Raw genomic sequence first — 12,844 nt, forward strand, 5'->3', positions numbered from 1 at the left:
TTACAATGCAATTTTAACTTGCTGTTATTAAAGGGTCTTACATCATAAGCAATTACTGTAAAAAGCTTTGGACTTAGCTTTATTCATAATTTTTATAGCATGATTTATTAGAACCCCATTACGTCCCATAAATCTTATCTGAAGAAAATGAAAATCAGTTAGAGCCTGATCCCTTTTACCTTTACTCATATTTGGTAGTAGTTTATTCAGTGTCCAGTCCCCCAGAAATCAATGGGACTTCTCATGGAGTAAGGTACTACTCAGTGTGAGTAATGGTGGAAGATTGGGCCCTTAATGAGCATAGAAGAGGAATATCAAAATTGCGCTAAAACTGTCAGCATTCAAATTTCACTGTGGGTTTATTTTATTTCATGCAATTCACTGATTCCCTCCAACTTTTTCATTCACATGCTGTACATAGGAGATACATGTTTCATATATTTATATAATGCAGTGTTCAGAAGAGAAAGCCAAGTCAGTCTTCTAATACTGTTGTTTCTCCCTTCACTCTAGATGCAGGATATAGAAACTGAGAAGCTAATTGCAGTACAGTTGCAGAGACTCAAAATGGCTGCTCTGTTGTTGTTTTATTCAAGAATGCACTGGAATTGCATAAAATCAAATCTGTACAAAATATGGCCCAATCCTGCATCCCTTATTTGTATGAGTAAGGAATATGCACTTGACTCAAGGATTGCTGGATTGGCTCCTGGTTAACAATCTTAACAGTCCCCATTTGCCCTTTCTCTTTACTAAATACAGCATTCAGATGTCATTTGATCAGAAATTGTTCAGGCATAAAATTAAGTCTTGCAGTCTGAATAAAGACCTGATCTTATAGTCCTATGTGGGGAAAACTCCCATTGCCTTCATGAGTTTTGCCTGCATAAATACTATAGGTCTGAGTACAGTGTGTTTAAGGTTTTGTTGAGAGACTTTTTTTTTAATAATTTGAAAAATTTTGTTCAACTTCATTGTCAATAAATTACCAAGAGAGAGATTTATTTGTATATTATGCTGTAGTGCTTCAGAATCAATATATATAATGTATCTATTCAAGAAACATATTGTAAATGATCGGTTGTTCTGTTCAACACTCTCAGACAAATTAGCCTTTCTTTTTGAAGTTAATGGGAGTTTTGGCATTGATTACAGTAAGAATAGGATCGGGCCCTTTGTAGCTGATTTTATATAATTCTCAGTTTACATTAAAAAATGAGGCAATACATATACACTTTGTTGTTATTTGTTACTTAAATAGCACCATAAGTGTACACAGCTCAGTATCGAATATGTGTTTTCCAGTGAAGGCAAAACAATATTCTAGAATATTAGACTGTAGATGGAAAAATAATTTTACTATGTATGGACTAATTTGTAACCATCAGTGTTATGTATCATACTTTAAAGTGAACATAAACTATAAATATATTATAAATCAAAATTAACTAATCTCACCTCTCTTGCCTTCCCTTCCACACACAATGTGACACCATAAAACGTCAGTATTTTATTGCCTTTTTTCCAACCAACACCAAAATAGCAAAGGTCAGAGTACAGGCAAAGAATATTTTTAGGGCCATGGAGCATAAGAGGAAAGACTGAAAAAACTAGATGCCAAATCTGACCCAATTGAAGTCAGTAGCAGCCCTCCCATTGACTGCAGTTTAAGTTTTAGGAGCATTGCAGAATGGTCTGATCTTGGAGTCCTTTCACATGCTGAAATGCCGTCCACTTTAACGGGAGTTGTGTTTGTGCAAAGTGTATAGGGTCACAACCTCTAGGCTAAATCCAGTAAACCCCTTCATAACATGAACAGTCCCAAATCACATGAATAGCCCCATAGGATGAAACAGAAGCATAACAATAAATAATAAATTATAAATACTCAGAGTGTAGCAGAAGCAGGAGGGGGGTTAAAAATGGAAACAGGTGGAAGTTTTAAAGTAACTGTAATAAGACTGGAACTAGGCCAAGGGAAGAAAATGTCCTTGAATCAGAATTGTCAGGTTGTGCACTAGCTACCTGAGGTAGACATGCAACTGTACCATTGTTATCCTCATCTGTCCTCCCACTTAAGACATCTTGACTGAAATCAGATTGTAAGCTTTTTGGAGCAGGAACCATGTCTTCCTATGTGTAAATACAGTGCCCAGGAGAATGAAGCCCTGATTCCGATTCGGTGCTCCCATAATATAAATGATTTACAAAAATAATAATTGAAGTCAGTGGAACAGCTCACATGAGTATATGTGTAAGTGTGGTGGCTTCCATCTTGGCCAATGTACCAGGTTCTTCCAGAACTGAAGGTAGGAGCTGCTACAGCTTGAGCTAACGCTCTCTAGCTGGGGCTACAAAAGACTCCTGCTCTGTGGATTGGGCATGGACTGGGACACATAACACACACCACCAGTGGGTTACATAAGCATTTTCAGGAATGGATCCCTTGATGAGAGAGAAAAAGGGTGAAAGGAGATATTAGAGGGGTATGAAATAATTAATTGTAAAAGGGTGATTAATGAAAACCTTTTGCACACCACGATTTAGTCTATGCCGTAATCCAAGAACAAGGGAACCTCTTGTAACGTTAAAAGGCCATACTTTTTACAAAGCTACAATGCAGTGTACTCTGTAATAAGACTGTACCATTTTCTACCAAAGTACAGGGCAGTGAAAGGTTCAGGAAGTTTAATTACAGGATTAGACATGTCCTTCCAGGGGAAAACCCACAGGGAGGGACAGGGCAGGAAAATAATTTTGTGAGGGTTCCCTTCATGCAGTTTCCTTTAAATTCTTCCAGGAGGTGTCGGGGACTTGGGTTTGCCGTGTTCTGAAGGAGCCTCCATCCACAGCAGCTCTTGGTAACCTCTTTTTAAAGGGTGGCCTTAGCATGAAATGTGCTCTACAGGAAAATTAATATAACTAGAGGCAGAAGTTGAAACTCTGTGAAACCCCTGTAGGTTGGTCTGAAGGATAATGCATGTCTCCCCACCACACTTTGCCCTTGCTTTCCTGGCTTGCCCCTCCCCATGCCCAGATGGATTTCTTCCAGGGAGGGGACAGTTCCCTGGAGGTGGCTAATTCTTCCCTGCTTCTAATTAGGAGAAAATCCACATAGAGGGTCCCTTGCAAGTGTGGATTCAAGGGGCCAACTTTTTAAAATAAAATTATACCAACTACGTTATAAAGTTACAGGGACTGTCTGTCCTTCTTTCTAGGATTGCCAACTGTGACTGAGAAGAAATCCCCCTTCTTCCCTCCAGTAGAGCATTGCAAGAACTTGGAAAGGTGGTTTATTATGAGGGCTGTCATCTAACTGTCTTGTGTCTGGCCGGAAGCAGGATGTTGAGCTAGATGGATCAGTGTCTGTTCTAACTTGGCCTTTCCTAATTACAAGAAGAGAATGTAAAATGGTTGCAACACACACCCCCAATATCAGTAGCCACATGATGATAATTCATTATGAGAACTTCATTAAACAAAAAGAAAAGGTCCAAGAGAATATCCTGAGTTTCCTTTGGGGGATTAGAATAGATTCCTCTGGGTCTTCAGATATTTGTGGAAACCAGAGTTAACAAGGGCTCCTAGCGCACCCAGATCCCATGGAGGAAGTATGGCTCCTTCTGGATCCATGGTGTCATGTGCTCCCCATCATCTGCTGCACCATCAACACTCCTGCAGGGGAGGGTTCTCTTGGTGCAGGAGGAACTAAGTTTGAGAAGGTTGACAATCCTCTTGGGTTTGCGAAGGGAAAGTGAGGGCAACTCCATGAATGGTCTCACTCCCCCTTCCCACTTTGATCTACTCCTTCCTAACACAAGAAACCCATTCCTCAAGGACCACCCCTGGAGGTAAGCAGGGGCTTCCATGGGGTCAAGAAGAAATGTGGGGAGCATGACGCAGGACCATCTCTCACCCTTACCATAAGTTTCCCATACGCCTCTCCTCCAGCTCACAACAGCTGATTTCCTCGCTCACAGGGAATATTGTATAAGCCTAGGATTTAGAAGCCAAGCTGCTGAATGCTGCTTTCCACAGAACTCCATCATAGCTGCACCAGCTTTTAATTTAAACCCTTTATTTAAAAGCAACAATAATGTTTCTTTGGAAGCACTGTAAGAGCCCTCAGCATTGTTAATAAAGAGTTTAAAACATTTTAAAGCTAGCGTGAACACATGCACACAAACTCTACTGAAAGCTTCAGATGCCCTGACATTGGCTAAGTTAACAACTGTCAGTTTAAAAAAAAAAACCAGCTTATTAGGGAAGTAGGAAACTGAATGCTGCAGTGCTTGTGTAGGCAAAACTCCCAGCGAAGTCAAAGGGGAGTTTGCCTGAATAAGGGCTTCATGTTCAGACACTATACAAGGAAACAACAACTAAAAGGAAAGAGGTAGGGTGCTAGGAAATTGTGTTTAACAATTCATATATCAAGTTGTCTTACAGATAATTATGAGAGGTCCATGCTAGTTGTTACAATCTTGCCATCAGAATGCCCAGTAGATCTGAATAGCTTCTGTTTCACATAGTGCCCAGTCCTCAGCTGATGTAAACTCATGTAGTTCCATTGACTTCAGTGCAGCTGTGCTGATTTACACCAGCTAGGAATCAACCCCTCTAAAGTTGCTATGTAGATTTTGTTGTTGTTGTTGTTTATACTTACTAGTTTTAGGGCTAATTTACAAGGGATTTGGGTGTATAAAGATGCGGATAGACCCCGACTGGAATTTACAAAGGTGCCTAAGTGAGTTAGGTGCCTAACTTCCAATAGATTTCATCTAACCTGCTTAAGAGCTTTTGTAAATCCCACTAGACGTCTCTGCCTTTTAAGTACCTAAATACCTTTGTAAATCTGGCCTGTAGATTCTATTTTTCCAGTGATGATCATTACCCTATTTTCCCTCAATCCTATAGTGAGCTACTCCCCCCCACCTCCTTAGGCTTAAAAAGAAATGCCAGTTTTCAATCCATAGGGTAATCTATTACTGACTAGGCACTTATGTTTTAGCAACACAGACGTTTTTGGGGTGTGGAGGGAGGGAATGAAGACGTGCATAGTAGCCAGCCTTGCCAGATGTAACATCATTTCCCTCCTTTCTCCAAATACACATCCAATCTGAGAACAGAAACAATAACATGTGACTTAGGTGATCAATCACACATTTCAAATATTGAATCCAAATACTGAATATTCAAACTCATGCTTATTCTAACAAGTCCTAAACCGTCCCTCTACTGAAATATGGCCCTGATTATGCATGAGAAGAAATAATAAAAAAATTTGCAAAAATGACTAGATTTGTGTGTTTTGATTTTTTTTCATGGATAATTCCTGGAGGAAATAGTCAAAGCTGATAGATAATAATTGTATCAGATCTTGTCCAGAGAACTGTTGTTCTATTTATATATGTCACTATATGTGATCTATAGGGGGTTTTAATATATACTGAACATTTCAGTTTGTAAACTGTATTCTTTGTACTTGAGGGTATTACAAGGTACAGCTATAACAAGGATTTTAATGAAAATTCATAAGTTTATACTACCATGTTAAACATGTAATTTTGGTGAAGTATGAAAACAAAGCATTTATAAATCTAATGATCATCTTCACCAACAGTAACAAATACTATAAGCTCTAATTGGCTTATTTAAATAATTTAGTTTCTTAACATAACAATTAATTTAAGCATTGGTGTATGACTAAAATATAGGGAGTAACTGGAAAAAATAGGACAGTTGGTTAAGATTCAGATGGAACTGTATTCATGTGTTTGTTGCCTGATTATATTACTGTACTTAGCATACTGTCCCTATATTAGAGAGGCTATTGATTATTTCACTGCTAATTAGCTGTAGTGAGTTTGAGGTATTTTGCAAGGTCTGTCATTAAATTATCACAGTATAGATCAACCTCTCTTTAGCTCCTTTACATGCACAACCATTGCATTTTGCTTTTATTAGCAAATGTTAAGTGTCTTTTAATGTCTTCTTAATGGACAGGGTGTAATGGACAGGGTGGTAATGATAGCCTTCATGTAAGTTGTTAAAATGCTTATGTTGTATGTGATTGGAGATAATTAAATGGTTCTGTTATTTAAAAGATTAAGTGTACAATGTACCCCTTAACTTTGTGTAGTGACTAGAATTCATAATGCTCCAGTCTTATCCACAGCAATACCTTAAGGAAAGGACAGCTTTGAAGCCAAGTAGAGGTTGAAACAAATGAGGTGTGCACACAGAGAAATGGGTATATAATTAGGAACAAATTGTGTAACATCTTCAGAATAACATGAATTCCCTTATAAAAGAACTATCACCATGAGCCAATGTAAAGAGAAAGTCCTATCCCACGGGAATTCAAGGTTGTGCAAAGTCTTTTAATATTGATCATAAACTTCAGAAATCAGATCAGTATTTACATGACAAAACATGAGATGATTTTACAAACTCTTCTTCATTTTGCATGGCAAACATTGGTAGTTTGGCCTTAAGGCCATGCCACAAAATACGGGGCAGGTGCTCCATTTCTTACTGGGATGCACTTTAGCAGCAGATGCCTGACCACCAAAGAAAGCTGTTTCTAAAATCAGTGTGTGTTAACACTTCGGTTCATTACAGGCAGCTGATGAAGCCTTTTGACAGATACCCTCTAGCCTTCCCTCCCCATTTCCACGGTCCCTTGGCACATATCAGGAATTTGAAAGCTGCAGCTCAACAGAACTGTCCTTTTATATTGTGGTAAATATTTCATTGATCCTCGTACTATTTAAAGAAGCTCCTTTTAAATTTTAACTTCTTTCTTTAGCAGGAAATCTCAGAAGAGTATGTGAACAAAAATCATAAAGAATATGCATAGAAGGCACTGCTCTAATCTGCCCCATTCATTTAGTGTGCAGACGTGGCATCTCAGCGGTAGAGATCTTTGCTGAGACTTCACCATCTGTTCACATATTGATCTACTTTATCCTTCCATCCCCTTTCATCCACTTATTCCTGCTACAGCCATTTATTTTTTCCTCTAGTTTTATCTCATTCCTTAAATCCACACCCGAAACACCTCCCACACCAGTAAACCAGCCATGCCCATTTAGGGCTGGCAAGAGTTCTCTTAACTGTGCATTTGTAAGATAGGGACCACATCAAGTTGAGCCATCTTCCCATGCACCTATCCATCATCCATTTCTCTCGCTTAGCCAGAAAGATACCTGAGGGGTTGATCCTGATGCCACTGAAGTCAGTGAGTGGTTTACCACTGACTTCAATAGGGACAGAATCAGGGCCTACATTAGCATATGCATGAGTGATTCTCCTTATACATCACTGCTCCAGAGGCACCTCTTTGGAGGAGTCAGCTGACTGATTCCGAACATCTCACATCTAGCTATGGTGTGGATCACACCAGCATTCATTGGCATTAAAACTGCATGCAGGAGGGAGGAGGAACTGTCCTTCAGTATCCAGGTAAGAAACCCATCAAACACATCTCTTCTCCATGCACCTTGTTCTAATGAACACCTCTCCCTCTCCACATGGAAAGGAAACAGCGGTTAGGTGGATAAGGGAGACTGAAGGACGTTTATCAAAGAGGCATGATGGGAAATATTTAACACTGCATGTATAAGGGAATGGTACATGAGAGCTACCTTACAAACAGGAAACTCCCCAAACCTTTCTCCTACATTCGCTGCCTGCTTTAATGCTTTTCATGGAGGGGAAACTGTGTCTAGGTCAGCAAGGAGGATTGAAGGGGGAGCCTCTTTTGATTGGTAGGATATAATTGTGACCATTTGCATGCATGGTGGTGGGGAGGGAACTCATCCTCAATCCTTTGTGTACTGCCTGCTCTAATGAATCTCTCTCCTGTCTCCATGAAAGTGAGAAAGGGCATGGGTCCATGCAGGTGCTCTAGAGTGTAGGTCTCCATGTGCCCAGGCATGTATGAATGCTCTACACGGCATGTGCCCATGCACAGATGCCTGCTCTGGAGTGCGCATCTCCAGGCACCCATGCATGTGTCTTCTCTAAGCCACCTGTGCCCATGCCTGCGTGTCTGCTCTAGAGTGAATGCAGTGCAACAGTGCAGAGGGTAATGAAGCTAGCAAGGAGTGTGGCGGGGGACTGCCCTAGGCAAGATGTAAGCATGGTGATTAGGGTGCCAATTATATAGCTTACCCTTGCATATCTGGAGAAACAGTGCCCAGATACAGGGCTGCCACCTTCTCTAGAAGTTGCCAGACCTGCCGCCTGAGGCCCATGCACCTCTGCCTGCTCTAGACCGCATGTGGCCAGGCAGGTGTGTCTGCTCTAGACTGCAGATGTACCTGCTCTAGAGGCCAGGTCTCTTTGATGTGACCATGCACGTGTGTGTTCTCCAGACTGAGGGTAGTTCAGCAGTGCTGAGGATAACGAAGCTAGCAAGGAGGACTGAAGTGAGGGGACTGTCCTGGGAGAGATGTAATGGTGATTAGGGTGCCGATTGCATAGCTTACCCTTGCATATCTGGAGGAATAGGGGTCCTCAAAAAGTGCCCAGATTCGGGGCTGCCACCTTCTCCAAAAGCCCCCGGACCTGCCATCTGGTGAGTCGCTGAGTGCCAGGCGTTTCGTCATCTCCAGCTCTTCCTCGCCATCCCCGGAGTCTCCCGTGCCATCCGCATCTCCGTCGTCAGCACTGCTATCCAGCGGTGCCCCACCAAAACTGTCAAGCGCTTCCTCGGCGTCCCGGTGCTGGCGGTAGGTCATCCAGCAGCAGGGCTCCACATCGGTCTCGTCAATGCCCCAGAAGGCCAGCTCCTCCTCGTACAGAGGCCCGCACACATCCGCTGGGCAGTGCAGCTTGCCTGTGCGGTAGTAGTTCAGGATGTGGGCAAAGACGCCCGGGTGCCGGTCGAAGAAGAACTCATCTGTGCGTGGGTCATAGTCAAAATGGCTGTGGGCATCGGGCTCGGCGATCCAGGCCAGCCGAGTGCCAGGCAGGGTGCGCAGGGTGCTGCGGTAAGTCTGGTGCCTAGTCCCTCCCACGTTGATCACGATGCGATCGCTCTCGTCGCCCTGGCCCATCTCGTCTCTTATTAGGCATGTCGCAGACTCATGCAAGGAAGCACGGCACACAGCAAGCGCATAAGGGGGCGGCTTCTTGACAGCAATCGGTACCTAAACTGGTAATTTATCCAGCTGGTCAGGAATCACCTAGGCAAAGGGCACCCAACTGGTGTCAGTCCCTCGTGCCCTGTTCTTCCAAATGCTGCAACCCCAAGGGCACCACTGAAAGTTAATGCCGGCAGTCCTGAGGTTCCTTTTATTTGCAGTTAAAAGCTCTTGTACTGTTTTATTTTAAGCCAGGGTTTGGAGGGGAGAAGACCCCCACTCCCCAAGAACAGCAGTCGCAGAGGTCTGCCAGGTACCTAGGTATGGGGCAGGGGGAGGTTCTTTCCTTAGTTAGATGTGGCCAAAAAAGAACCCAGTGGTGCACATCTGTTCAAGGAACCTCTTAGTTGGGAAGGGGGCGGGGGCTGATGATGGTGGCAGCTGGGTGCAAAAACAAACGGAGGGTGGGTGCGGGGGGAGAGGGTATAAGGGGATCGCAGACAGACAGACACACAATGGGGGATGCAGGGGGCGGATACTAGCGCCCAGCCGCAGACCAGATCTATCGATGAAGGGTTGGGTGGTTGTTTTTTTTTAAAAAACCCTCTCTCTCTCGCTCGTGCTGTACTTTAAGTCCTTGAGAGACCGACAGAAGCAGAGGTAGCTGCCGTTGGGGAGCTCCACACGCAGCGATCCTGATTTTAAAAACCCCCTCCCCTCCCCCCCACCCCAATTCTTTGGGGCCGAAGGCAAAGCCACCGAAATGTAGAAGCAGCAGAAGGGGAACAAAACAAAACAAAAACAAAATCTCCAGCTTCAGATCTTGAATCGAGACAAAAGCGACGGCTCCGGCGGGGGATTTCCCCCTCTCGGCTCGCTCCTTGTTGATTCACATCACATTCTGCAGCAGTCCGACCGGCAGCGCCAGGCGCCCTGGTACCTGCGAGCCGGCTTTGCCCGTCCTTGCCCCGCTGCTGAAGGAGGGATCACAAAGCGCTGCTCCCCAGGGGCTGCCCGGGCTCGGTGCTGAATGGACAGCGCTGCGCGCCCGGCTCCCGCTCCCCGCCTGAGCTTGGGGGGCGGGGGTGGCTCCTATGCAGAGGGTGGGGGGGCTGCAAAGGTGCGGGGGGGCATAGCAGTGGTGGTGGTGGAGACCCTCTATTCCTCCACCCCCCGCGGCTCAGGCAGCAGCAGGAGATCCAGCCGGGCTCCCTCACGCGGCTGCCGCGGGAGGCTTGTGCTGGCGATGCGGAGAGCAGCCCCCAGCCCCGCGCCCGCCCGCCCGCCGGCCCCTGAGCTCGCAGGTGGTGCTGGAGGCGGGGCGCCAGCAGGGAACGAGCGGCTCAGGCCAGCCAGCCCGGTCTCCGGACCCTTCAAGACGGCGCAGGCGCACTGGTCTCGGAATAGAGCAATTCTCCCTGGGTCCTAATGCAGAAGGGGAAACTCTCTCTCACGCACACACACACACACGCGCGCGCGCGCGCGATCACCTGAAATGCAAACCCGTTGAAATGGCAAATCTCCTCCTCCTCCTCAGTGGGTTGGCGTCCCGGTGTGTGTGCGCGGGTCGGGGTGCGTGAGCGTGCTCCGGACAGAAAAGCAGCTGTGCAAGACCCGCTGCTGCACAGCCCCTGTGTCTATACTCCCCCGTGCTCCGCGGCTCTCCGCAAAGGTCCAATACGATCCTGCAGGGGAAACAGCTCGCGTTATTCAGCTGTTTCTAGTTCTCTCCCCCGACCCCCTCCCGCCTCCTTCCCTGTCTCTGGGAACCTGAAATTAACAACTTCGGTGGCTGCTGCAGTGGCGGGCTGTCTGACATGTTTATTCCCCAAGAACCTGGTCCCAGGGAAATCGTGTGGGAGGGTTTATGGCTTATTTGTTTGCTTCTGGTTTTGCCCGAGGACACTGAAGTGGAAATCTCCATCTGCTTGGTGAAATAGACAGGGGAAAGGTCACATTGCGCCTCCTTCAATGTCATGAATGGGTTGAATCAGCTGAGGGTCTCTGTGTGTGTGATGTAGAGTCAGAAAATTGCCTCCCTATAGATTTTGCCGGTGGTCGCAAAATCTGAAAGGAGCTACCAATTATTTTGTGCTCCCCTCGAAAGCGTTTCCTTCTCATTCTGTGGCACAGGTACGGCACTTTGTGATGGATGAGAGGGAATCCCGTCATAAATGGCTTCCCCTCACCTTTTCTGATGCGGGAGTAGCACATTCTGACAAATGAAGGTGACCGTGGCAGAAAAAGGCTTCCTCTTGCCTTTCCTCCTTCCCAGACACAAGGGCAGCATCTTCTGAGGGCAGAAAGACACCCTCTGCAGAAATGGCTTCTCTCACCTGTCCTGTGCTATTGTCCAGTGAGGAGCAATTGCATTGTGGAAGTGACCCTCATTGATCAGGGCATTAGAGAATGGTTCTGAAGGAAAAAATATTTCATCCTCTAGTTAGTTTTAAATAGGATAAGAGTGTCAATTTTAAAAAAATACTATCCTGTTTGGAAAAGGTGTTGAGTGAAAAGCAATATGGTACCCAGACGCCTGTTTGTTTCTTTCTCTCTCTAGTGCTGTCCCACTTCAGACTCTAAATTGCTCTGAAAAAAGTTTCAGTCAGTTAAAATGGCTAAGTGACAGCCCTGTACATCATTTAGAAAAGTGAAGCATTGAATAGCCAGGAAATGAAGCTAAGGAACTCATCAATCTTATGCTGCCCACGTAATAAACATAAATACATTGAGCCTTCCCCCCATTATTGTGCACCTTTGTGCAGTCATTTACAAATGCAAGTGAAGTGTGTGTAAAATATCAACATTCCAAATTGATTGTTGATTAGGCTCAACTATTATATAAACTAGTAATTGCTCAGCATCATATGGCCAGGGGCAGATAACCCCCCACCCACACACACACCAGCAGAATGTACTGAGGTCTTCTCATCACTATATTAACAGGCCTGGCTTTTGCCAGGATTCTTTATTCAAGGAGATATAGAGCTGGTCTACACTACAAAGTTAGGTCATCTTAACTACATCTCTCAGGGGTGTGAAAAATTTCATGCCCTGAGCAATGTAATTAAGCCAACTTAAGCCCTGGTATAGACACTGCTAGATCCATGGTGTAGAAAGGATTTGCCCTACAGCACTTCAGTGGCAGAGCTGCAGCTGTGCTGATGTAGCATTTCTGTGTAATTATGTTGTTTTGTATGCCTCCCCTCCCCGCCCCACGGGACAATCTATTGGATGATTGTACTTAGTGTTAAATAGTTTGTGTGTATGGATCCTTTAGCCTTGTCTATTTGGAAAGATGTATGTTGACGACATATCGATAATAGCTGTGATTTTCAAAGCAGACGAATTCACTGGGGTATGGGCACCTGCTCCTTTGAAAATCCCAGTCAACATACCAAAGAGATTTTCTCTAAATGACTCCAGTAGGGCCCATTCATATGTGGAGAGGGACAGAAATGTAGGTAAGTTACCAATTTTTAACAAAATTAATTGGGATGACCCAGGTTATTTTAGGCCTGTAAACCTGACATTGATCCCAGGCAAGATAATGGAACAGCTGATTTGGGACTCAGCTAATAACGAATTAAAGGAGGGTAATGTAATTAACGCAAATCAACACGGATTTATGGAAAACAGATCCTGTCAAATTAATGATATCTCTTTTTGATGAGTGTACAAGTTTGGTTGATAAAGGTAATAATGTTAACACAATATATTTTGACTTCTGCAAGGCATTTCATGTGATACCACAT

General features: G+C 44.5%; 2 protein-coding genes across 8 annotated transcripts in view; one reads left to right on the plus strand and one right to left on the minus strand.

The window, feature by feature from the left end:
• SERGEF (secretion regulating guanine nucleotide exchange factor) overlaps positions 1 to 3,493 on the plus strand; it is a 422,577-nt gene extending 419,084 nt beyond the window's left edge. Inside the window, exon 15 of one of the 3 annotated variants that reach the window (XM_084630056.1) lies at positions 3,219 to 3,493. The gene's annotated coding sequence lies outside the window, so the exon portion shown is untranslated. Of the gene's footprint in view, positions 1 to 513; positions 1,183 to 3,218 lie in introns of those variants that run through there. The other 2 variants (XM_084630055.1, XM_084630057.1) reach the window with 2 other exon arrangements.
• Positions 1 to 9,767, minus strand: part of KCNC1 (potassium voltage-gated channel subfamily C member 1) — a 197,659-nt gene extending 187,892 nt beyond the window's left edge. For all 5 annotated transcript variants that reach the window (XM_084630052.1, XM_084630051.1, XM_084630049.1 and 2 more), the window contains exon 1: positions 8,493 to 9,767. In XM_084630052.1, coding sequence (XP_084486178.1) covers positions 8,493 to 9,062 — 570 coding nt within the window. In that variant the 5' untranslated portion in view covers positions 9,063 to 9,767. The remainder of the gene's footprint in view (positions 1 to 8,492) is intronic.
• Positions 9,768 to 12,844: the final 3,077 nt, after the last annotated feature.

Source organism: Lepidochelys olivacea (genome assembly GCF_965140295.1).
Source record: "Lepidochelys olivacea isolate rLepOli2 genome assembly, chromosome: 6".
NCBI lineage: Eukaryota > Metazoa > Chordata > Testudines > Cheloniidae > Lepidochelys > Lepidochelys olivacea.